Source organism: Oratosquilla oratoria, chromosome 12 (assembly GCF_046742065.1).
Source record: "Oratosquilla oratoria isolate Oo_2021 chromosome 12, ASM4674206v1, whole genome shotgun sequence".
Taxonomy (NCBI): Eukaryota; Metazoa; Arthropoda; class Malacostraca; order Stomatopoda; family Squillidae; genus Oratosquilla; species Oratosquilla oratoria.
Genome location: NC_134788.1, coordinates 67,320,335 through 67,348,016, shown reverse-complemented (window position 1 = coordinate 67,348,016; position 27,682 = coordinate 67,320,335). Strand labels below are relative to the sequence as shown.

General features: G+C 37.9%; 1 protein-coding gene across 1 annotated transcript; it reads left to right on the top strand.

Moving 5' to 3' along the window:
• The first annotated feature begins 1,900 nt into the window (after window positions 1–1,900).
• LOC143031968 (uncharacterized) lies at window positions 1,901–25,944 on the top strand. Its single transcript, XM_076196370.1, has 2 exons — window positions 1,901–2,020; window positions 19,846–25,944. The coding sequence occupies exon 2, from the start codon at window positions 20,204–20,206 to the stop codon at window positions 21,137–21,139; it is 936 nt and encodes a 311-aa protein (XP_076052485.1). The 5' UTR covers window positions 1,901–2,020; window positions 19,846–20,203; the 3' UTR covers window positions 21,140–25,944.
• Window positions 25,945–27,682: the final 1,738 nt, after the last annotated feature.

Below are 27,682 nucleotides of genomic sequence, written 5' to 3'. Positions count from 1 at the left end.
TGCCATAATTCAAGTATAAAGAAAACCTTAACAATGACAAACATATGTATCCCTCCAACTACATCTAGGCCAATAAGTTACATCCCGCAGCTCTAACCTATAAACTCGATAACAAACCACACACTGGCAGATGATCTGGACGCGTACCGTCCAATCTGGCTTGACACAAAACAGCAGATCAAAGAGGGCATAGAATTTTTGGACCTCCCCCCCACCTAAACATAATTAACCCCAGCAATAAACCCACCAGACAACCTCTTGAACACAACGAACAAGCAGTCAACCATCCCCTGATATAATCATATGTACCTCTCCAAAAACAAAAACCACATAATAAACCAAACAAGATCTATAACCTGATCAGTTCCCAATTAAGATCACCAAAGAACTGGGCAAGAATTCAAAACTACCGGAGCTCCGCTTCGGCACCTAGCAAAATTAGTTATAGGAACATAAGAATGAAGGAGACTGCAAGAGACCATAAGGCCTACACTAGTCAGCTTCATATCCATCACCACCTGTCATCCCCATCCATAAAGGTGTCTAACCGTTTCTTAAAACAACTGATAGTTTCAGCGCTCACTACATGGTTACTAAGTCTATTTTTTAATGTTATTGACTACCCTATTAGTAAACCAATTCTTGCTTATTTCCTTCTTAAATCTAAATTTGTCCAGTTTAAATCCATTACTGCAAGTCCTGTCCTGTTGTTTTAATATGATGACCTTGTTTGCATCACACTTGTTAAAGCCTTTGATCCACTTGAACATCTGTATTAGATCATCCCACACACTGCGTCTTTCCAGAAAGTGTAAGTTAAGGTGCCTAGCCTCTCTTCTTAAAGCAATTTTCTGAGTCTATGTATCATTTTGGTCATTTTTCTCTGTACTGATTCTAGTGAATTTATGTCCATTCTGTAGGACGGAGACCAAAACTGTACCGCATAGTCAAGGATGGGTCTAACTATCGCTAGATAGAGTTTGATAATTACCTCTGCACTTCTATTCGTTACTGTCCTAGCAATGAAACCTAATGTTCTGTTAGCTTTATTTCTGGCGCTAATTCACTATTTCCTGGTTTTAAGGTCTAGACTCACTAGAACTCCCAAGTCTCTCTTGCACTCAGTTTTCTCTAAAAGCGTATTATCTAAGCTGTATCTATTTTCGGGGCTGTGTAGCCCTACATTTAATACGCTACACTTAGAGATATTTAAGTTCATTTTCTATTTCACCGACCATGTGAAAAATTTGTTAAGATCATCCTGCAGAATCTGGGCATCGTCTCCTGAACTGATTAGGCGTCCTATTTTAGTGTCGTCCGCGAACTTACTAACATCACTATTTATCCCATCGTCTAAGTTGTTGATGTGCATAATGAACAACAAGGGACCCGAAACCGAGCCCTAGGGAACCCCACTAGTAACATTGCCCCACCTAGGTTTTACTCCATTTATGGTGACCCGCTGTTTTGTTACTGATCCAAACTCTAATCCATTCTAACACTTTTCTTCCTATTCATCCTATAACCTTTTTATTCATCTAAACAATCATATCTCGGGGTTTTTTCACCACTATATAGAGACATTATCGGAATTTCAGGTTTTTATCAAACCATTCAGAGCTCCAGCACCTATAAAATTGGCAATGCAATCCCAAGAGAACTTTCATTAACTACCAAAAATCAAATTGGCAAGTGAAACACTCAAACATATTTAAACATGTGTATTAAATTTACACAAACGGTGACGATTGGAAAAATACTGGCCTTAAGAAGAAAATAAATCAGTAGTGAATTAATTGTTGTTACCAAGACCACGGAATTCAGAAAGAGTAGTCACCCCTTTACAAATCACGAGGTAAAGTTTTCTCTAGTCGTTGGATATTTATTTATAAATGGGTGTAAACAATGTAAATCTAAAATCCCGTGAATAATATTTTAAGGGTTGCAAGTATCCTTGACATTATAAGCGGTGGCCCATCTCAGCTCTGCTAACAAACGGCAGAATTCGTCAAAGACAAAGGTAAGCACAGTAGGAAGACATCCAGGAGTAAATGTGTTACTTGAAGGTACTCACCAACCAGAAACAGTATTATTTGCCCCGAGAGTCAATTTCAACATAATTGTGTCAATTGTAAGACTTTTTGGATTAACTGTTAATAATGTTGTGGGTAATTGATAAGGCCAAAGGGTTAGGATTAAAACAAGAGAAAGATTCCGTAACTCATTACTGTAGGGGGGGGGCAAATTAATGTTTGGTTTTTAGTTACATTACAGTGAAAACCAAGTCTGACAAAAGAAATGACTCCTAAAATCTTAGAACATAGTATGATATGATCAAGTTTCAGAATAGCAGCATGTTTGGCAATTTGAGTAACTGTTGGAGTTTATTACACATTGTTTTATAAAACCTATTGTAACCTAACCTAGTGTTTTATTGTTTCTGTTTTGGTAGGAAGATTAACAATATATAGTACTTGTGACACGGTATAATGATGCTAGTTCTGGAAGTTGTGGTTGAATCAGTGTAGGATAAGTGTAGAGTATTCAAGGAAATGTACTGTGGAGGTCTTGTATGACAAAAGATTCCAGAAAGCTTTCAAATTCACTGATATCTGTAGTTCTCTCATGAGCATTCATATATAGTACTCACTCAGATCTCTGACTTGACACAGTATTGATGCTCGAGTGATACTCCATAAAAAAGTGCGAGAGGAAGGTGATATATAACTCCTGTCATACCAAGCAAACATTTTCTTTTTGTCCATTCCCTCCGCCCATCTCCTTCCTCTATCCAGATTTGTCCCCTCCTGGCTTTGCCCCATAGTTATCCAATAGAATATACATTTTGTTTATTTATCTTTTTATTTTATTTTATTTCTATTTATCTATTTATTTATTTACTTTTTAGCTTGAGGGTCCCTGCATGTTTTTTTTTTTGTTTTTTGTTTTTGTTTTCTCACAAGATCTTGGTTGGTTACGAAGTATAGTGGCTTGGGCTACCACACTGATGCAAAACAAGAGTTTTGCAATTCACTATGAAATATTATGGATTTGATATTTAATGGAGGATATATTCCTAAGTTTGAATGTAAAGACTAAAGTTCACAAACTTGCTGTAGAAAATTTGTAGTAGTGTATGTACCCCCCAAAACACAGTCCTGGACAGAACACAATCATTCCAAATTGTTGGAAGATACTAAGTATGAACTGACTGATATACTGAAAGAAAGGAAATACAGTAATTATGGGTGATTTCGACTAAAAAAAAATTGTTGGGAAGAAATGACAGTAAAGGGTGGAGATTGTTTGCAGCCGTAAGAGGTGGACGCTCGCTTGTCACTCCCCTCAACCCGTCATGTCGCTATCCCCGGTGTCCGCAAGTGCTAGTAGCATATGTTATAAGTGCAATGAATCAAAGGGGAAAGAACAGGAATGGATTGGTTGCCCTAAATGTTCTACAAAAAAAATAAGATGGGCTCATTTGAAGTGTGTATGTTTGAAAGATGTCAATCCAGACAATGTTATGAGTATAAACTAGGCATGTGATGCATATTTTGAAAGTATTGTCCCAGGCAATTTAATTATGAATAAGTTGGATGAAATAAAGGCACAGTTGTCAAATAGCTCGCAATCGTTGAAAGGTGATATGAAAACTGTGATCAAGTCTGAAATTGAGACAGTAGTTGAAGACGTGAAGAAAGAGGTAGTTACGGTGGTAGATGATGTAAAGGAGTTTAAAGATGTGCAGAATGTTGTTGTAGATGTAAAGAGAGAGGTGGTGGGAGGAGTAGGAGACGGCCTGGTTGTTGAACTGACCGACCATGCAGCCGGCTCGGCTGACCTCCAAACTACTGTAGGCATGGCTTCAGCACCATTATGGAGCCAAGTGTTATCAAGTAATGAGATAAGGCGACAAAAAAAACTTGCTTGTGGTTAGTGCAAAAGAAAATAGGAAAAAAAAACAGTGAAATGAAAAAGGATGTGGTCGGAGCACGGTGTGCAAATCACTGACTTGTTTTACAGGTTGTGGAGACATTGTTTTAAATTGTGAGGATAAAACAACACTTATAGAAGCGGAAAAGCAATTAGGAGTTGTCAACAAAGTATCTATAAAGTACATTAAAAGAATGAAACCAACAATAATGATTTGCAATGTCTATAAAGAGGAAGAAAAGGATCATATCATTGATACACTAATAGAGAGAAATGTCTGTCTAAATTCCATTGACAATGTAAGGAAAGAAATAGAATATCTACTTGATAAACCTGCAGCCAATAATACAGTGCATTACATATTGAGATGCAACCCAGAATTAAGAGCACTTATTAAGAAAAATGGCGATAAAGTGTTCCTGGGATGGGGGAGACTTATTGTTCGAGATAGGTATCGCCCAATGGTTTGCTACTATTGCCAAAGGCTCAACCATAAGATTGATAAATGTCAGGCTAAGAATGATAATGATGATTTCAATTTGCTTTAACCCATTTAACTCCGATGACAAGATTCTTGTTATTTGACCAAATGACAAGAGTCTTGTCATCAGAGTTGATGTGCGGGTAATCATGCATCCAAAGACTACACAGCTACCATTAAGAAATGCATTAACTGTGTCAGATACAAGAAAAATTAAATATGTCATAGTGTTAATGACTCTAACTGCCCTGTCTATCAATCTGAAATAAGTAGGATACATAATTTAACGGATCATGGCTGTTGTTAGACTGAATAGTAGTGTTGAATGTGGATTGTTAAACGTACAATCAGTTGGCAACAAAACATTTTTAATATATAACTTATTGAAGGATAATGACCTTGATATATAATAGTGCTAACTGAAACTTGGTTAAGTGTTGGTGAAAATGTGAAAATAAAAGAAATGACCCCTGACTCTTATAACTTTGTTCATGTTCCTAGGGATATAAGAAGAGGTGGAGGAGTTACGTGACATGTGAGATAGGAGCAAAAACGTGTTCTTTTGTTGTTGTATATAGACCACCGCAGACCAATGTTAACCTATTTATTAATGATTTATGCCAGTTTTTAGAGACAGTTGATATGATCAGTACAGAAATTGTTATTTGTGGAGACTTAAATATCTGGGTTGACGATATTAACATTCCATCAACAGTCACGTTTTTGGAGATGATGTCTTCCTTTAACTTAACTAATAAAGTTAATGGTATGACCTCAATAAGTGGACATACTCTAGACCAGTGGTTCCCAAACTGGGGGAAATTTCCCCCTGGGGGGAAATTTGAAGCTACCAGGGGGGAAATAATTACACTACCTACTAAATAAAAAAAATCTCAAATGGATTTTCTTATGTCTGAGAGAGAGAGAGAGACAGAGAGAGAGAGAGAGAGAGAATGCCTGTTTATCAGTATATTTGTACATTTGAATGATAAATTAGTAAATGGTCACAGTGTGTTTTAACTACTCTTTCCCTCATACACATGAAGGGGGGAAATCTGGATGGTTTAACTGGGTGCAGGGGAAAATGACAGAAAAAAGTTTGGGGACCACTGCTCTAGACTTTGTTTTCTGTGCTTTGGATAGAGACTTGGTTATGGAGATAGAGGTTGGTGAAGTTGATAGAGGTTGATGTATTGCCTGTTCATAAACTTGTGCAATTTAATCTTCCATTGAGTAGAGACTTAAAACAAAAGAAGAAAATAATGTTCAGACTATTGACTAATCTAAACCCTAAGGCCTTAACTATTACTCTAATTGATATTCTCACCAAGAAAAAACTACAAACTTGCGTCCATGAAAAGTTATATACAAATTGTGCAGTTTGTTTGACTAAACCTTTTTAATAGCACAATAAAACAAATATATGACTCTCAATGCCCTATAGTTGAACAAGAAATAATCATTAAAGACGATTCACCATGGTTTAATGGGGTTACTAAAGCAGCAAAACAAGAAAAAAGAAAAAGGAGAGAAAATGGCATAGAGATCAGACGAATGAAACTAGACTAGCCTACATTGAAGCAAAACAGCATGAAAAAAGAGTTATTGTTCAACGAAAATGTTAATACTATAGAGGTAAATCAGAGAAACCGGATCTGATATTAAATTGCTTTGTAATATATTAAGCATTTTAACTGGCAACAATAAACAGAAAAAGCTGCTGGAATGATATTCTGATGAAGTACTGGCCCATATGTTTCTGAACTTCTTTGAAGAGGAAATTGAGAATGTAATAAGAGGTTTCTACCAATGACTATGACTACAGAATACCTATAATTGTACCAGACGATCAAGAGAGATTAGAATGTTTTCAGCAAAAAGACATACCAAAGATCAAATCTATCATACTTAAAGCAAATCCAATGTTCTGTGATAACGATCCGATTCTGTTCAGGAAAATTTTCACTGGAGGGAATCTTGATAAACTGGCATGGGTAGTGACATAAGAACATAAGAATAAAGGAGACTGCAAGAGACCATAAGGCCTACACTAGGCAGCTCTGTATCCATCACCACCTGTCATCCCCATCCATAAAGTTGTCTAATAATTTTTTAAAACAACTGATAGTTTCAGCACTTACTACATGGTTGCTAAGTTTATTCCATTCTTCGACCACCCTATTTGTAAACCAGTTCTTGCCTATTTCCTTCTTAAATCTAAATTTGTCCAGTTTATACCCATTACTGTGAGTCCTGCCCTGTTGTTTTATTATGATGACCTTGTTTGCATCACCTTTGTTATAGCCTTTGATCCACTTGAACACTTCTATTAGATCACCCCGCACTCTGCGTCTTTCCAGAGAGTGTAAGTTTAGGTGCCTAAGCCTTTCTTCGTAAGGCAAATTTCTGAGTCCATGTACCATTTTGGTCATTCTTCTCTGTACTGATTCTAGTGAATTTATGTCCATTCTGTAGGACGGAGACCAAAACTGGACCGCATAGTCAAGGATGGGTCTATCGCTAGATAGAGTTTAATAATTACCTCTGCACTTCTATTCATTACCGTCCTAGCAATGAAACCTAATGCTCTGTTGGCTTTATTTGTGGTGCTAATGCACTACTTCCTGGTTTTAAGGTCCAGACTCACCAGAACTCCCAAGTCCCTCTTGCACTCAGATTTTTCTAAAAATGTGTTATCTAAGCTGTATATATTTTCGGGGCTGTGTAGCCCTATGTTTAACATGCTACACTTAGAGATATTGAAGTTCATTTGCCATTTCACCGACCATGTTAACAATTTATAAGATCATCCTGCAGAATCTCTGTGTCGTCTCCTGACCTAATTAGGCATCCTATTTTAGTGTCGTCCGCAAACTTACTAACATCACTATTCATCCCATTGTCTAAGTTGTTTATATACATAATGAACAACAAGGGACCCAAAACCGAGCCCTGGGGGACCCAACTAGTAACATTGCCCCACCTAGATTTTATTTCATTTATGGTGACCCGCTGTTTTGTTACTAATCCAAGCTCTAATCTATTCTAACACTTTTCCTCCTATGCCATGGGCTTTGATTTTATCTAGTAGTCTTTGGTGTGGCACCTTGTCAAACGCTTTGCTAAAGTCAAGGTAAATAACATCATAATTTTCATTGTTATCTGATGCCTTATATACCTTAGTGTAAAAGGATAGATTATTCACACATGACTTATCCTTGGAGAAACCATGCTGTGAATCACGAATTAAATTTTGCCCTTCAATGTGTTCTCTGAGTCTATTTACTATTATCGATTCAAGCATTTTTCCTATAACCGATGTCAAACTGATTAGCCTGTATTTGCATATAGATGATCTATCTCCCTTCTTAAAAACAGGAACAACGTTTGCCTGCCTTCAAGCAGTTGGAACAAAACCAGTGTCTAACGATTTATTGAACATTTCAGTTAACTGGTCGCAGATTTCAAATTTACACTCTTTAAGCATTCTTGGAAAAATTTCGTCTGGACCCGGAGATTTTGTAGCTTTAAGTCTTTCAATCTGCTTGACTACTTTATCTTTACTAATGCTGATATTAGATAGACTACTTTCTTCATCCCCTCTGTAAATCGGATCGCAGTCAGGTACTTTATCTAACCTTTCATTAGTAAACACCGATAGAAAATAATTGTTAAACTCCTCACTCATTTTTTCCTCTGATTCTATCATGACATTTTCATCATTTTTAATTGGTCGTATTCTTTATTTTTTGTTTTATAGAGGTGAAAGAAACCCTTTGGATTGAATTTTGCTTGACTGGCAACCTTGATTTCATAATTACATTTCGCTGTACGTGTATTTGTTTTAACCAGCTTTGCCATTTCGTTATATCTTGATCTAAGGTGTGATTCTCCGTTTTTTATTTTTACGTAAAGTCCTCTTTTCATCCCGATCTCATGTTTCAGTCCGTCATCCATTTGGGAGTATTACTATTCTTCCGTATTGACTTTAGGGGAATAAATGTGTTTTGTGCATTAATAATTAGATCAGTTAGATTGCTATACATTTCTTCCAAACTGCTGACCTGACTGTTGGGCCCTCGCCCCCAAATGACCTGACCTAAGGTATGCATATTACCCTCTGTGACCCGACTCTTAGTCTTGACCTGACTCCCAGCCCCGCACTGAGACCCAACACTGTTCAAAACGTCTGCATGACATATATTCAATTTCAAATAAGTTTTATATTGTCAAAGCTTGCTTTTCTGAAGTCTGGTACTTGAATGTTATTCGTACTTTTTAATTTTTCCCAAATAACATTAAATCTTATTTCTTGATGATCGCTAGACCCTAGACTATCTCCCACTATTACACTGCTAATTTTGTGCTCATTATTTGTTAAAATCAAGTCCAGGGTATTTTGTCCCCTTGTAGGATCAGTAATCACTTGTTTTAGGAAATTTTCTTGCACCACATCTAGGAATTTCTTCGCTTCATGATCTCCTATTAAAGTTTCCCAGTCAATGTTTCTATAATTAAAATCTCTCATGATCACATTTTTGTACCGGGACGCTCTGTGAATTTCATGAATCAGGGGATCAGTCTGCTCAATGCTGAGGTTAGGAGGTCTATACAAGACGCCAATAATAACTTTCTTATTCTTGCCTATAATCTCTACCCAAATAGATTCCATACAGTCCTCTTCCTTAATCGTATTGTTGATAATACAGTTTAATGTATTTTTAACGAAAAGTGCTACACCTCCCCCATTCCTGCCAACCTTATCCTTGTGAAAAAACTTATATCCTTCTATTTCGATTTCTGGAAGGAAATGTTTATCAGCCATGTTGATCCAGGATTCAGTAATAGCTATAATATAGAAATTTTCTACGCATGCTTTACCTCGCAGCAAATCAATTTTGTTAATTATGCTCCTGCTATTTGTATAGTAAACTTTAAGTTTATCTTCCCTCCACCTGCTTTGGTGATTCTTTTCACAGTCCCTCTCTAAGTTGCTTCTGTTGCCTAAGCTATATTCCGATACTTCCCCCCCCTACTCCCACGTAATCTACAGGAAAAACCCTGTAGGATCCCTACTTCTCGCTCAAGGGATTCAGCAAGGAGCTGAAATCGTGTGGGCAACAAGTGCACCCCGTCCCTTGTGTATAGGTGATTCTTGCCATAAAAGCTGTCCCAGTTGTTGACAAATGCCCATCCATTGGCCTTACAATGTTTTGCCAGCTTGCAATTCATAGCAATAGCCCTGGAATGCCACATGCCTCCAACTCTATGCCTTGGAAGGATTCCACATACAACAGGAACACCCTATTTCTAATCTTGTATAGCGCATCCTGGAACCACGCAAACAATTCCTCAATCCCTAACTTACCTATATCATTTCTCCCGACACTTAAGCAAACTACTGGGTCCTTACCTTACCCTACTAGACACTCTTGAATCCTATCTCTAATATCTCCTATGCCCGCGCCGGGGAAACACACCTGCGTCCCATGTTTCCTATCTTTATCGCAGAAAGCCCTGTCTAAGTACCTCACTTGACTGTCTCCTACAACCAAAATCTTACCTGTGGGCAGGGATCCAGCGTCTGCCCTTCCCTTCTTCTCTTGGATTTCATTAGTTTCTTCTTCCTGCAGATTCGCTAGTATTTGAAACGAGTTCTTGCATTTCAGTGGGGCTAGTGAGGACTTTTTTCCACTATTCCGCATCTTATTTTTCACTGTATTCCATCCATGCTCATCACTAATTTTGTCTTCCATATTTTGGGCCTTCGAGCCGAGAACTCGATTCTCCTCTTTATGGCACTTAACAGCATCCTCCAAGGCTTCAATTCCTCTTTGGCGCTGAACACGGTAAGACAATCACTTGCCATATCACTAACTGAAGCAGCTAGGGTTTTTCCTGATAGTGAAAAATGTGCCATAGTGAAGGCAATAGTTAAAGCCAATAAAGATCCACATTCTTTGACTTCATATAGATCTGTATCTAACCTAACATTTTTATCAAAAGTGTTTGGGAAAGTGATCCTTGAACAGTTAATGGAACCATTGTTGGCCATCAATATTTTTCCTGACAATCAGTCAGCATATAGAAGACTATACTCAACTGAAACAGCCTTATGTGGTGTGGTAAATAATATGTTGGTAAATATAGCATCTTAATTTTGTTAGATCTAAGTGCTGCAGCTTTCGACACTGTTGAACATAATCTACTAATACAAGATTGTCATAATATTGGGATAGTTAATGAAGCTTTGGAATACCTGGAGGTTATCTTACAAATAGAACTTACTGAGTGCAAATTGGTGGTACCTTTTTGGAAATAAGAATGCATAGAGGGTAGTGTATTAGGTCCAATTCTTTTTTGTATTTACACAATCGGCCTAGCACAGATACTAAGAAATCATGAAATTGACTTTAAGCTTTATGCTGATGACACACAGTTTTATCTAACATTGACAAGTATTGTTGAAGCTGAAATTAAATTGAATGAAATAATGAGTGAAGTGAAAAGTTGGATGACCTCAAAGAGATTGAAAATTAATAAGGACAAGACTGAGATAACTATAGAAGAGATCTGAAAAATAAATTGCTTCTCACACAGAGTGCTGGATATCTGGAATAACTTAGATAAAGAAACAGTGTGTGCAGATACTATTCAAGATTTTAAGAAAAAACTTGATGCTGAAAGATACAGAGACAGGTCACAAAGAGCATAGCTCCCTTCCCGCCTGGGGTATTGGCTGCATGTTATTGTGGCAGAGTAGCATGCAGTTGATACTTTAGGGTCTATATGGGGTGTCCCTATGGACCAGAGCCACACATCATTTTGTCTGTGATAGAGGAAATATCTGTTCATAGAGAAATGATGACACTTTTATACAACGACTGTCCCTCCATTATGCTGTCCCCCAACCCCTTGTTACTGTCCTATACCTTTTCTCTGAATATTCATTTCCTTTTTTCACCTCCCCTGTGGTGGGGGAAGAGAATGCTACCACCAAGTCTTTCCACTTGAGTCGTAAGAGGCGATAAAAAACGGGATGGGGGATGGGATTAGGAGTACAGCAACCTGGAGCCCCAAAGGGGACATTCCTAAAAAAAAATAAAGGCATAAGAGGGTCTGGGAATTTTCCAAACAGTACCCTAAGGTTTGGGTCTTTCAATGTGCATGGATGTGGCACAGATGAGAGTAAAAGGGAAGAGATATGCAGTATGTTTGCAAAAGAAAGATGGATGTGCTGGCTTTGAGTGAAACTAAAATGAAAGGGAAGGGCGAGTGTGAGTTTGGAAGTGTAGCTGGGAGGTACTCAGGAGTGAAGAGGGGACGAGGGAGAAAACGGGTGGCTATACTAGTATGTGAAGAGATAAGTAAGCATGTAGTGGAGTGGAAGGAGGTTTCATCAAGGTTGATGTGGATGAAGGTGAAGCTGGGAAGGGAGATGTGGGTTTATGTAAGTGCATATGGGCCTGGTAGTGAGAAGAGCATAGGGTAAAAGGAGGCTCTTTGGGTAGATACAAATGAGTGCATAGAAGGATTAGGGAGAAATGTCAATGTAGTTGTATTGGGAGACTTTAATGCTAGGGTAGGAAATGAACCAATAGACGGAGTGATTGGGAAGTATGGAGTTCCAGGTAAAAATTGTAGTGGAGAATTGATGGTGGAGATGTGTCTTGAAAGAGAGTTGATGATAGCAAATACAGTGTTTTGGAAGAAAGTCAAGCATAAGTACACATGGGAGAGGTGTGGTGGATGGAAGGGTGGCAGATAGAGCGTTAATGGACTATATAGTGGTGACCAGGAGTATGGTAGGGAGTTAAGGATGTACATGTTCTAAGGGGAGAGAGTTGGGGAATATCAGATCATTTTCTGGTGGAAGGTAAATTGAGAGTGGAGAATAGGTGGAGAAAGAGGAAAAGGGCAGAAGGTAGGGAGGTACTTAAAGTGAACTGCTTAAATGAGAAAGAAAAGGAGAATGAGTATAAGAAGCTGAGAGAGGAGTGGGAGGGAGTGAAGGATAGAGTAGAGCTAGGAGTGGAGGAGGAATGGGGATGGTTCAAGGAGGGAGTCATAAGGTGTGCAAAGATGGTGTGTGGAACCAGGAGGGTGGGAGGAAATAAAAGGAAGGGCAGTGAGTGGTGGGATGAGGAAGCAAAGAAGGGTGTAGTAGAGAAGAAGCAAGCATTCATAGATTGGCTACAAATTAGGACAAGGGAATCATATGAGAGGTACTAAGTAAAGAGAAGGGAAGTTAAGCATAAGATAAAGGAAGCAAAGAGGAGAGCAGATGTGAAATGGGGTAAGAGTATGACAGAAAATTTTGAAAGTAATAAAAAGATGTTTTGGAAAGAAATTAAGAGAGGAAGAGGAGGCAAATCAAGTAGAGAAGAAAAGGTAAAAGGTGCAGATGGAGAGATGATAATGGAAGAGAAGGCAGTGAGAGGAAGGTGGGCAGAGTATTTTATGGAGTTGCTAAATGTGAAGGAGGGAAAGGTAGTTGTAGTGGGAAACACTAAGAAAATGAGAGTGATGAGTGAGGAAAATGGAGGAGAAATATGGAAAGATGAAGTGAAAGCAGCTGTTAAGATGATGAGAGCAGGTAAAGCACCTGGGTTGGATGGATGCCATGCAGAATGTCTGAAGAAAGGAGGTACAGTTATGGTGGACTGGCTGGTGAGGGTATTTAATGTTTGTTTAAGAGAGGGTAGAGTGCCAGAGGACTGGAGGAGTGCTTGTATAGTTCTGCTTTACAAGGGAAAGGGGGACAAGTGTGAGTGTAGTAGTTTCAGAGGGATAAGCTTGTTGAGTGTAGTTGGGAAGGCTTATGGGAGGGTCTTGATTGAAAGGATTAGGAGAGGAACAGAGGGAGTAATTGGTGAGGAACAGTGTGGTTTTAGGACAGGTAGGGGTTGTGTAGATCAGATTTTTGTGGTAAGACAGATATGTGAGAAAGCTATAGGAAAGGGTAAAGATGTTTTTTGGGCTTTTATGGATCTGGAAAAGGCTTATGCCATGGTAGTCAGGAAGGATCTATGAGAGGTACTGCAGATATATGGGATAGAAGGAAAGCTGTTAAGAGCAGTCAAGAGTTTTTATGAGAGTAGTAGAGCTTGTGTTAGGATTAGAAATGGAGAAAGTGAATGGTTTGAGGTAAAGGTAGGACTTCATCAGGGATGTGTTATATCGCCCTGGCTATTCAATCTATACATGGATGGGGTGGTGTGAGAGGTGAATGCAAGGGTAGTGGGTCAGGGTTTGGAGATGGTTAAAGAAAATGGAGAAAAATGGGAAATAAGCCAGCTGTTGTTTGCTGACGACACTGCGCTTGTGGCAGGATCAGAGGAGGGATTGAGGAAGTTAGTGACAGAGTTTGAGAAGGTGTGTGAAAAAAGGAAGCTGAAGATAAATGTGGGCAAAAGTAAGGTGATGAGATGTACAAGGGGAGAGAGTGACAGCAGACTGGAAATGAGCATTAAGGGTGAGAGACTGGAGGAAGTGGATAGTTTTAGATACTTGGGTGCGAATGTGGCAGGAAAGGGAGGAGTGGAGGTGGAGGTAGAATGTAGATTGAGAGAAGCGAGTAGCCTTAGTGAATTAAAAAGTGTAATGAGAAATAGACATCTGGCAATGGATGCTAAGAGGAGGTTATATGAAGGAGTGATTGTGCCAACACCAATGTACGGGGCAGAAACATGGAAGATAAGAGAGGAAGAGAGAACGAGTTTGAATGTGTTTGAGATGAAATGTCTGAGAAGTATGATAGGGGTTACAAGGCTAGATAAAGTGAGAAATGAGGAGGTGAGGAGGAGAACAGGGATGGAAAGGGAACTGGGAGATAGGGTTGATGAAAGAGTATTGGGATGGTTTGGACACATGGAAAGAATGAGTGAAGAAAGATTAGTAAAAGAAGTGTGGAAGGCAGAGGTGAAAGGAGTGAATATGAGGGGGCGTCCTAGGATGAGATGGATGGATGGGGTGAAAGGGGCATTACAAAAGAGAGGAAAGTTTGTGGAGGAAGGACAGGGGAGGACAGAAGATAGGGGTGAATAGAGAAGGGTTGTGTATGAATGATGCTGTGATGCATGAGGGGGAGTGGGTGGGAGATGGGTGGTGAGGAAGTATGTATGAGAAAAAATTTGACACAGCCCAAAGGGATTTCTTCCTGTCTTCTCCTTTTCTGCATGAGGAGACAGAGAGGGGGGGTCACCGAATTTATGAAGCGGCCTTGCTGTGGTGTGCTGTGTCTTGCAACACTGCTTCTGACCCAGGGCAGTGGACAGCATGCAGCGATGACCCGTCATCCAGGAGGTGCCAAGATGAGAGGGAGTGAGGGGAGTGGAATGTGTGGGGAGTGGAATGGGTGGGAATGGTTTCTGTGCCTTTTTCTTTTAGGCTACCCCCATGTAAGGGGGAAAAAGCCTGTGATATATGTATGTATGTAACTAGGTAAATAACTTATGGGAGATTTCAATTGGAATGTGTGGGGAGTGGGATGGGTGGGAATGGTTTCTGTGCCTTTTTCTTTTAGGCTACCCCCATGTAAGGGGGAAAAAGCCTTTGATATATGTACGCATGTAACTAGGTGAATAACTTATGGAAGATTTCAATTGCAAAGAAATATATTTGGAAGAGAAAACAGTGAAGAATAGAGACTGGAAAAATGCTTATATCATACCAATTTATGAAGGAGAAAATAAGGAAGATCCAACAAATTACAGACTGGTTTCCCTTACAAGCACAGTAGCCAAAATTTGTGAAAAAGTTATAAAAAGTAGATGGATAAAACATCTGAAGGAGAACAAGATACTAAATCCGAGACAGTTCAGATTTAGACAGGGAAGATCATGTACCACAACTTTGATTTGTTTTTACTCAAGATTACTAGATATAATGGAGGATAAGGATGGATGGGCTGATTGCCCTTTCTTAGATCTACAAAAAGCTTTTGATAAAGTCCCTCACAAAAAAAATATTAAGAAAACTGGAAACCATAGGAGGAATACAAGGTAATCTACTGATATGGAGGACTTTCTGCATGGAAGAAAAATGAGGGTAGTGCTCAGAGGTAAGAGTTCTAATTGGGAAGAGGTAATTAGTGGAGTTCCACAAGGATCAGTATTGGTTCCAATAGTGTTTGCTATCTATGTGAATGACATGGATGAGGATGTGGAATATTACATGAGCTTCTTTGCAGATATTGCAAAACTTTTAAAGAAAGTGAGTACTGAAACAGACTGTGATTCACTGCAAAGAAATCTGAACAGACTTTGGGAATGAAGTCAGAAGTGGGAAGTGGACTTCAAAATTAAGAAATGTAGCATATTGGAATTTGGAAAAAAAAAAAAGTATAAAAAAAAAAGCATATCAGGACAATATAATATTGGTGCAGAGAAGTAAAGGAAGTGGGATCTGATAAAGACCTGGGAGTAATCATCACAAAAGGTATGTCCCCTGACAAACATATAGACAAAATTGTCAGTGAAACCTATAACTTGCTAAGATCAATAAAAGCGGCTTTTACATGGATGAAGAAATAATAAAGAAAATACTAGTCACATTGATCATAAATTAGAGTACACAACGACACTATGGTCACCCAGTACTAAAAAAGAATGTAAGGAAGATTGAGAGAATCCAGAGAGCAACTACAAAGATGGCCCCAACACTATCAAAACTGTTATATGAAGAAAAATTGTCAAAACAACTACTGACTCTAGAACAAAGAAGAGAAAGAGGTGACTTGTTGACCATCTACAGAATTATGAGAGGTGTAGAAATCCTTGATAGAGATGACTTACCAAATTGGGATAAGAGAAACACAAGAGGACATAGAAGGAAACTCAAAAAGAACAATTATAAAAGAGAACCTGAAAAAACAGCTATCCCCAGAGTGGTGGATGTATGGAAAATACTAGACAAAGCAATAGTGTGTGCAAAAACAATACAAGAATTTAAGAGCAAATTAGATATGGCAAGATACAGAGATGGGACACCACCAGTGTAGCTTCCCTTCCTGTAAGATACAGCTAGGTAAATACATTGACCCTGTTCAAAAACAACTTTTTCATATTTTCATACATTACTATACTTTTACCCATGCTTTTTGATAAAAAAGAAAAAAAAAAACATCCATTCTTATCTAGGATGTATGGAAGTATTGCCACATGGAAGCTGAAATTTTTGCTATCCTACCAAATGGGCCAATTTTGAGTCATTTCTAAGCATATTTTGTGGTATTTTTTATCTATCCAATATAGAACAACAAATTAAGTACCAAATGAAAGAACAGAATCCACTCTACATATAGTAGCTGTTAGAATTGATGAATTTTCTCCATGACTTTTAACCACTTCCATAAGGTGATGCCTACGTAGGCGGCATGAGGAGCAAGTGGGTACTCGATGATGCCGACGTCGGCATCTTGATTATATTTATTGTAGCCGTACCTACGTAATTTCCATTCTCTCTAAACTGGCTTCATCATATTTTCTATGGTTATCAAAACACACGGGTGAAAGAGAACGAACGATTGAGCACTGACTTCATTTTTTATAATGCGATTATTATGACGCAACATCGCACGTCGGGCAGCTAATGCTGCCAGACGTGCAATGTGCCCCGGAGTGAAGAGGTTAAAAGATATGGAATTGTTGAAAATCCTGACTTTTTTGCTAACCTGGAGACAGTTTTTGTATGGATGTTTGAATTTTAAGTGAATTTAGACCAAAACCCATACATAATTTCAGCATTTGATTTCATATCTCATATTTACAGAAACTTGTCAATGATGTTGGGCAATACTGAATAGTACAAAAGCAAGGCCAGCACAGAAACTCTATCCAAATCCAGAAAACTATCCACAAGATACTTCACAATGGCATTAAGCAAGGAGGTACAAGGATACACACTTGATGTCTCAAAACCTCCACCTACAGTCCACAAGCAAGCATCAGGTCAGCTGTCCACCAGATCTCTCACTGAAACCTTCCTGGTTGAATACCCTTCAGCTTGCATCAGTGGTTCCCAGCTTCCCACCAGCAGACAAGCATTCCAGTACTTCCTTTATCTCCAAAGTTTACTAGAAAATACAGGGAAACCCATGGTTCAAGACCTCGCCTATGAAACAGTTGAAGTTGTCATCCTATTCTGGCAGATGCCTAGGATCAAGATGATGACCAGAAAAAATTGCATGAAGCTCTTCGTGAAACTTCATGACAAACACAGGTCACTGATGAAAAGCAAAGGAAGTACAAGTGACCCTGTAGGAAAAAGGAGTGCATTTGTCTTGGAATTGGACTCATGTTGTACCTGGACAGCATTCTGCTACAACATGTTGATGTAGAAATGATTAATTTGTCCAGATCAGCCCCACCAGCTTTCAGAAAATTATTGGAATGGATGAAAGACTTCCTGACTGGGAGGAATATGAGAGTAGTAATTAGAGATAAATTCTCAAATTGGGAAGAAATGATAAGTGGTGTCCTGCAGGGATCAGTACTGGCCCTGATCATGTTTGCCATATACATAAATGACATGGATGAAGGAGTAGAGTGTTATATGAATTTCTTTGCAGATGACGCAAAAATACTAAAGAAAGTAAAAACGGAGGGGGATTGCAACTCATTACAACAAGATTTGGACAAGATCTGGAAATGGACTCAAAAGTGGGAAGTGAAATTCAATATCAAGAAATGTAGTATAATGGAATTTGGAAAAAGAAAAAAACAGAATATTGAGAGATAGAATTGGTGAAGAAGAGGTAAAAAAAGTAGACTCGGAAAAATACCTTGGAGTGATGATCAGCAAAGACATGACACCGGATAAGCATATTGATAAAATAGTCAGAGAAACCTACAATTTATTGAGGTCAATAAAAGTGGCATTTGCCTATTTGGAAGAGGAAATGATAAGAAAAAAAAATTAACTACAGTAATAAGACCAAAACTCGAGTATGCAGCAATACTATGGACACCCAGTACCAAAAAGAATAAAAAATAAATAAAAAATAAAATAGAAAGAATACAAAGAGCAACAACAAAACTGGCACCAACTCTTTCCAAAAATGACATATGAACAAAGACTGTCCAAATTAGAATTACCAACTCTGGAACAAAGAAGAGAAAGAGGAGACCTACTAACTATAGAATTATGAAGAGAATGGATATCTTAGATGAGAACAATTTATTGAAATGGGACAATGGAAAAGCAAGAGGACACGAAAAGAAACTAAAAAAAGATAATTACAGTAGAGATCTAAAAAAAAAAGAAAATAGCTTCCCACACAGAGTGATAGATACTTGGAACAAATTAGACAAAGAAACAGTATGTGTAAACACTATTCAAGATTTAAAAAAAAAAAAGAAAACTTGATGCTGAGAGATACAAAGACGGGTCACCATGAGCATAGCTCCCTTCCCGTACAATACAACTAGGTACAGTGAGACCTCTCATTAACGGATGTAAATTAGCTGCGTTTGTGGTGTTTTTGATGTTTTTGGTGCTGCTGTTTAGTGCATGCAATCACTATTATGCCACCCAAAAACCACTCCAAAAGACCTAAAACACAGCGAAAACACCGCAAACGCAGATAATTAATGTCCATTAATGAGAGGTCTCACTGTAAATACTGAAGAATTTGTGAATGACTTTCTTTTGTAAAGACAATGATGAAAAGAAAGTAGAAAGTGAGAGACGAAATACAAAACTATAGAAGGGGAATATTGAACAGTGGTAACAATGGTGGTCAGAGTGGTGACTGAGATGAGAAGGTTTTAATGAATGCATTATGTTTATTGTTGTTGTTTTGCACCACTGGCTTACCCAGTGGCTTCCCCATGCCATCGCATATGCTTTGTGCCACACAGGGTTCACCAGTGATATTGTATTTGGCTTTACCCACATCTTTGTGGCTCCTCACCAAGCTATGTATGGAAACACCACTCTGTTCACCTGGGGCATCAACTGAGGGTATTTTGGATGGTGCCAGGGAGACTAGTTCTTTTTGTGTTCGACCTTTAGTCATTTGAGCTTGACTTTTGCTTGAATTTGTGATCTGTAGCTGGTCACTCCACTTTGTATTCAACCTTCATCACTGTGAACTGTTGATTGCTATGCTCTTCAATACAGGTTGATTCCTCTAACACATTATAGATACGAGATCTCCGCTTAACCCTTTACCTTCTGCTTTTTTGCTTGGTATGTAACCAATAAGAATACAGTATCAATAAGTGATAGATATTAGTTAAGTGATTGAACAATCAGTGGGCAGCAATATGACTCCTGCCCTAAGCATCATTTCAACATGCTACACCTATAGGCAGGATTCATGCTTTTTTAATTAATTCTATTTAGTTAACAAGTAATACTGTAAATATAGTCATTGTTTTGCAATTAACAAATATGTGCCACTAAATCATATTTTGCTTCTTTGACAGGGCAAAGATAACCATCAAGGTTCTACAGGAGGAACCCATAGATTCCTTACTGTGGTATTGAAATGAATGAAACAGAAATGAATCCAATTGTGAGGTACATGCTGCTCTCCCATGGGAGTAATTTTAGATTATGTGTCATAAGAAAAGAATAGTTGCCTGTACAGTGAATTTTCTCATTGAGAATTTTTATGAAATGACATACAATAATCCTTGCAAGAAACATTTGCAATTTGACCTGTAAGATATGCTTTCTCACTAAAGGATAGTCTGAAGCAGCACATGACCCACACAGGAGCAAAGCCTTTCCATTGCAATCTGTGTAATGCATCTTTCTCACTAAAAGGTAATCTGAAGCGGCATGATGACCCACATAGGAGAAAAACCTTTCGGTTGTGAGATTTGCAATACTGCTTTCTCACTAAAGAGCAGACTGAAGCAGCATATGTTTATACATGCCGGAAAAAAACCTTTTCTTTGCGATCTGTGTGATGCAGCTTTCAAACAACATTCTCATCTGAAGCAGCATATGATGACCCACACAGGAGAGAAGCCTTTTAGCTGTGATGTGTGCAGTGCAGCCTTCTCACATAAGAGTACTCTGAAGCAGCATATGATGACCCATACAGGAGAGAAAGCTTTTCACTGTGACCTGTGCAATGCAGCTTTCTCAAAAAAGAGTAATCTAAAAAACCATATGACGACCCACACAGGAGAGAAACCTTTCCATTGTAACCTGTGTAAAGCATCTTTCTCATTAAGGCATCATTTAACAAGACATATGAAGAGCCACACTGGAGAGAGGCCCTTCCAGTGTAATCAGTGCAATGCAGCTTTCTCACGAAAGTATCACTTGGAAGAGCATGTGAGGATCCACACAGGAGAAAAACCTTTCCAGTGCGATTTATGTGTTGCAGCTTTCTCACAAAAATGCCATCTCAGGAAGCATGTGATGACCCACACTTGCGTAGCCATCACGGGAATGGAATCACAAACAACTAAAGAGAAACCTTTCCATTGTAACCTGTGTAAAGCGTCTTTCTCATCAAGGCATCATTTAACAAGACATATGATGACCCACACTGGAGAGAGGCCCTTCCAGTGTAATCAGTGCAATGCAGCTTTCTCGCAAAACTATCACTTGGAAGAGCATGTAAGGATCCACACAGGAGAAAGACCTTTCCAGTGCAATTTATGTGTTGCAGCTTTCTCACAAAAATGCCATCTCAGGAGGCATGTGATGACCCACACTTGTGCCATCACGGGAATGGAATCACAAGCAACTGAAGATCAATAAAGATAAACTGACACTTGACATGCCTTTTTGAATGCATATGCCAGTGAGGAATGCATTTAGTGGTCAAGTATATATATGTACAGTGAATGTAGCTTGAGTTCCATGAATGACAAGTTTTATTATACCTAAAATTCTTCATTTACTATTATTATTATTTTCTTTAGCTAATTCCCTTTTTTTCTAAAGTAAAACTATGAAAGTAAACTATAGAAAATTTACTAAGCATTTATTGTAAATGATTAAAAGCTTGCAAGAAAATGTTTACATACAAATTATTGAATGTAACTCCTATATAGAAGTTGTCTACAATTGTCAAAAGTGAAGACTATTGTAAAGTTACAATAATAAAGCCATCCCCTTATAAGAGGGAAAATGCCTTTTAGTATATCTATGTATGAAATAAGGTCTTGAGTGATTTGAAATGGCATATGGTAATCCACACAGAAGTTTTTGTAGTGTGACTTGTGATGCACAGTAAAATCACACCTCACAAGTAAACACAAAATAGAAAGTCCTAAATCTTAACACAATTATTAAGACCAAAAATAGTTGTATACATACAAATACATATACCAAGGGCTTTTTCCCCCTTACAAGGGAGGTAGCCAAAGTCAAAAGGTATAAATCCACTCCCACCCACCTTATCCAGACCCATCCCACTCCTAATCACCACCCTTCCCTCCCTCTTCTCTTGGCTCCTCCTGGTTGATGTGTCATCCCTGCATCTCACCCATTGCCCAGGGTCAGAAGAAAGGCAGCAAAATGCGGCACATCCAGAGCAAGGCTGCTTCATTCGGCAACCACCCCCTTTCCATCCCCTTATGCAGAAAAAGAAATGGTGGGAAATCCCTTCAGGCTATGTCAAAATATCATTCACACATAACCAATCCCTAACCACCTCATCCCCCACCCACTCCCTTCCATGCATCACAGCATCATCCATACACAACCATTCTCTACTCATGCCTCTTTCTTAACTCCTGGAGGTGATAATGATATAGACTCACTGCCCAGCAATTGAAATACAACAAAATATGTGTGTGACATTAGAACTGTTTGGAGCTTCCTGTGGTGATTTAGTGTACATAGAGTGTGCATTCATGGGACCATAGTCAACTTCCCCAATTCAAGAGTTTGCAGTGTTTAGATTAATTCCAATATATGTCAATATATTGTACCACTCTATCTGAAGATGCTTGGTTATTGTCAGTTACAGGCACCCAAACATATGAAAACACTAGTAGTCAGAGTATGCAAGATGTACATAGACATATTCAAATATGTCCATTACATTTACACAAATGGTGATGATTAGATTAATACTGACCACAAGAAGAAAACAAATCAGTAGTGAATTAATTATTGTTCCCACAAATATGAAATTCAGAAAGAGTGGTCACCCATGACAAGAAACAGGAAAAGCTTGGCTTCAAAGCTTGAAGATCGTGTGTGTCAAACCTTTTAAGCTTTTACTTGAGAGTAATTGATGTGCTGCTGTTGGTGGACTGTGTGTATCCTGACCTGGAGGAAGTTTTGAATAAAGTACCTCATGGGTGACTTATGTGAACGTTAGAGCACATAGGAGGACTGAGAGGCAAATTACTCAAATAGATGAAAGATCTTTGCAGGGAAGATACATGAGGACAGTAGTAAAAGATAGAATGCTAAGATGGAGAGCAGTAATGAGTGGAGTACCACAGGATTCAGTGCTTGCACCAATAATGTTTTTTGTCTATGTTAATGACATGATGGAATGCACAACAAGTTATACCAACCTGTTTGCTGATGATATAAAAATCAAGAGAAGAGTGAAAACAAGAGGAGGGCTGAAGACTTAAAAAAAGAAAAAAAGATCTAGAGAATATTTTTGCATGGAGCCAAGAATGAAAAATTAATTTCAATACCAAAAAATGTGAAATACTGGAAATGGGCCAATAGCCGCAAAAGACCATCCATAAGCTATTCCTTGAGAAGAGAACCCATTACAAAAGCAAAATAGAAAGATTTGGGAGTGTTGATAAAAGACATACCAGAAGATTGTGGGAGAGATGTACAGACTACTGCAGAAGATTGAAATGTTTTTTCACTATAGGGATGAAGAAAGGGTGAAAAAACTCACTGAAACCCTGAACAATCTAAGACTGCAATATGCATCAGTAATATGGTCCTCACACAGAGTGAAAGATATAAGCAAAATTGAGAGAATAAATATATTTGAAATCCCGGTATAATAAAAAGTGCAGCGAGACAAAATACAGAAGAGATAAAGCCTGGAAAAGATGGAAGAAGGAATAAAAGACAGAAATGGAAAACATAAACCAAACTAAGAAATGAATATGTAAAATTACATAGAGAAGAAAAAAGAAATTATGGAAAGGACATAATAGATAAATGTAAAAATCAACCCAAACTATTTTATAGATATGTAAACAGCAAGCTAAGAAATGAACAGGAAATGCACAAATTACATCAAGGTAATAGAAAATACACAGAAGATATAGAAATGGCAGATATCATGAACAAACATTTCAAATCTGTATTCACCAAAGAGGGAAAAAAATTACAAAACTGTGATGAAAAAAATTGAAGTAAGATTTCCTCCACTGAAGAAAATAAACATTACTCAGAGTAAAATAAGGAATCAAATACTAAAGCTCTATATTAACAAGTCACATGGACCAGACAGAGTTGCAAACTGGATACTGAAGTAATGTATAGACGAACTAACAAGAAAATATACAAAATAATAGAATGCTCTCTCAAAGAAGGTAAACTACCAGGGGACTGGAAAAATGCCAATATAGTGCCGATATATAAAGGGGGGAATAAGGAATACCCAACAAATTATAGATTGGTGTCCCTTACAAGTACAATAGTCAAAATTTGTGAATCATCAAAGATAGATGGACAAAATATCTGGAGGAGAATAACATACTGAACCCGAGGCAATTTGGATTCAGACAAGAAAGATCATGTACCACTAATTTAATTTGTTTCTATTCAAGACTGATAGATATATCGCAAGAAAGGGATGGCTGGGCAGACTGTGCATTCCTGGACCTTTTACTATATAAACTGGAAACAATAGGAGGCGTACATGGAAAACTATTAAATTGGATGGAGGACTTCCTACATGGAAGAAAAATGAGAGTGGTGCTCAGATACAAATATTCAAAATGGGAAGAAATGAGTAGTGGCATGCCACAGGGGTCAGTACTAGCTCCGAAAATGTTTGCTATATATATAAATGAGATGGACGAAGGCATTGAAAGTTGCATGAACTGCTTTGTAGATGACACAAAATTATTAAAGAGAATAAATTCTGAAATAGACTGTGACTCATTGCAGAGGGATCTGAACAAAGTCTCAGAGTGGAGCAGGAGATGGGAGGTAGAATTCAATATCAAGAAGTGCAGTATAATTGAATTTGGAAAAGGCAAGAAGAGAATAACAGGACAGTATAAAATTGATGGAAAAGAAGTAAAGAAAGTAAATTCTGAAAGGGACCTAGGAGTAATCATCACCAACGACATGTCGCCAGATAAACATTTAAATAAAATGGTCAGAGAAACATACAATTGGTTGAGATCAATAAAGGTGGCCTTTAAATACCTGGATAAGGAAATGACCAAGAAAATAATACAAACACTAATAAGGCCAAAACTGGAATATGCAGCACTGATATGGTCACCCAGTACAAAAAAGAATATAAGAAAATTAGAAAGAATACAAAGAGCAACGACAACGTTGGTCCCAACACTTGCAAACCTGACATATGAACAAAGACTGGCTGAACTGGAATTGCCAACACTGGAACAAAGAAGAGAGCGAGGGGACCTAATAACCATCTACAGAATTATGAAAGGAAAAGAATGCCTTGATAGAGAGGACTTATTAAAGCAGGACAGAGGAAAACAAGAGGACATGCAATGAAACTCAAAAAGGACAACTACAGGAGAGACCTGAAAAAGAACAGCTTCCCACACAGAGTGATAGATATATGGAACAAATTGGATCAAGAAATAGTGTGTGCAAACACAGTACAACAATCTAAGAACAAACTTGATCTTGCGAGATACAAAAACGGGTCACCACGAGCATAGCTTCCCTTCCCGTATAATACAACTAGGTAAATACAAAATACAGAAACCAGACTGGTTTGTAGCCTGGCAGATAAACTTTACAAGGATAGGCTAAAAGCATTGGGTCTGCCAACTTTGAAAGATCACTAAAGGGGATGGATTGCATTGACAGAAGAGATATATTGATTAAGGATGAGGGGGAATTAAGAGGACATGGAACAAATTAAGAAAGATCACATGTTTAAATGATGAGAAGAAATACAGTTTTCCAAATAGAAGGAGATATAGGCTAAGCTCAAACAATATATGAATTAAAATCTAAATATGATAATTGAAAATCAAGGATATAGTTCAAGTTGGAAATTTACTTGAATTTGAGGCTAGGTTTGAAAAAAGTTGGAGAGTACAAGATGGACCCAGCAAGCATTCCTCCTTTCCTGTATACTACAATTAGGTAAATACCACTTCATAAATCATGTAGTAAAGTTTTCTCTTGACAAAGTGTATTTCAGTTGGTTGTAAACAGAACAAAACAAAGTGTGTAGAATGAACAGATAAGATAGAACAAACAGTGAGCAACAAGTGCAGTAACACATATAGAATTCAAATTGATAGATATACAAGGATTAACAAAAGAGAAATGGTAAGAAAAACAAGGACTAATAGAAAATAGATGATTTTGACATTATGTGCTTAACCCATTCAACTCCGATGACAAGATGTCTTGTCATTTGGTCAAATAAAACAAAAAATCATAAAACACCAAAATGTTTGATCAAACACCAGAAAAATATGACGTCAGTCCTCCTCGCTTCGCTCGCTTGCGAGCGAAGCGAGGAGGACTGACGTCATATTTTTCTGGTGTTTGATCAAACATTTTGGTGTTTTATGATTTTTTGTTTTATTTGACCAAATGACAAGACATCTTGTCATCGGAGTTGAATGGGTTAACAAAAGAGAAATGGTAAGAAAAACAAGGACTAATAGAAAATAGATGATTTTGACATTATGTGCTTAACATAAATACAAACAGGAAAAGTTAAATCGGGATAAATCTCTAGTAATACACCAAGAGATGAGAAAGCACAAAGATAAAAAAGGAGGAATCTAGCTGATTGTGTACAATAGGGGTATAAACATAGATGAAGAAAATAGATACAGAGATGTACTAGAATTGATAGGAAAAAGCAGTGAAATTCCTGTGCAGATAACTGTAACATACATGATGACAGGAAATAAACAAGAAAACAGAAAAAGAAATGAAAGAATACACAGAACAATTGAGAATACTGTAAAGTGGAAGAGCAGAATGGAGGTGAGAGTTTAATCCAAGGAGACCTCAATGGGCATATGCAAACATTAGATCAAAATGTAAATGCAAATGGGAAAATGATATTAGAATGATTAAATGAGAAGAGAACAAGAGTGCTATAGACTTTATGATGGTGAATGAAATAATGTATGAAAAGTTTATAGAGATGAAGACAGATGAGGAGAGATATATGATTGCTCGGACCATAATTTGATAAAAGCAACATTTGCGTGGAAAGAAAAGGAGAACATCAAAGAGAAATAGGAAACAAAATAGTTCATAAAACAGATGAAGAATCGATGAGGATATTTGAAATGTAGATAAAGTCAAGGTAGGAGTAGAGGAGGAATGGTGTTTCAAGGAGGGAGTGACAAGGTGTGCAAAGATGGTATGTAGAATAAGAAGGATGGGAGGAAATAGAAGGAAGGGTAGTGAGTGATGGGACGATGAAGTGAAAAAGGCAGTAGAAGAAAAGTGAACATTCGGGGACTGGTTGCAAAGTAGGATAAGAGAAAAATATGAGCGGTACAAAAAAAGAAAAAAAGACAACACAAAAGATAAAGTAGAAAAAAAAGGAGAGCATAATATGGAGGAGTATAAAAAAAAAAAATGAAAGTAATAAAAAGATGTTTTGGATGGAAGTTAAGAAAGGAATGGGAGGTAAGTAGAGAAGAAAAGGTAAAAGATGCAGGTGGACAGATGTTATTGGAAGAGGAAGTGGTAAGGGGAAGGTGAGCACAGTGTTATAGAGAACTGTTGAATGTGGAGAGGGATACAGAGGGATTGGTAGTAACAGTGAGAGGTGCAAAGAAAATGATGATGAGAGAGGAAAATGGAGTCAAAATAAGAAAAGATGTGGAGCAAGTAGTTCTGAAAAATGAGAGCAAGGCACCTGGGTTAGATGGGTGTTATACAGAGTGTCAGAAGAAGGGAGGTAGAGTAATTGTGAACTAGCTAGTGAGGTTGTTTAAAGTGTCTCTAAGGAAGTGTAGAGTGCAGGAGAACTGGAGGAGTGCCTGTATAATTCCATTTTAAAAAGGAAAAGGGGACAAATGTGATTGTAGTAGCTGCAGAGGAATCAGTTTATTCAGTGTAGTTGGGAAGGCATATATGAAGGTTTTAATTGAGAGGAACAGAGGAAATAAATGG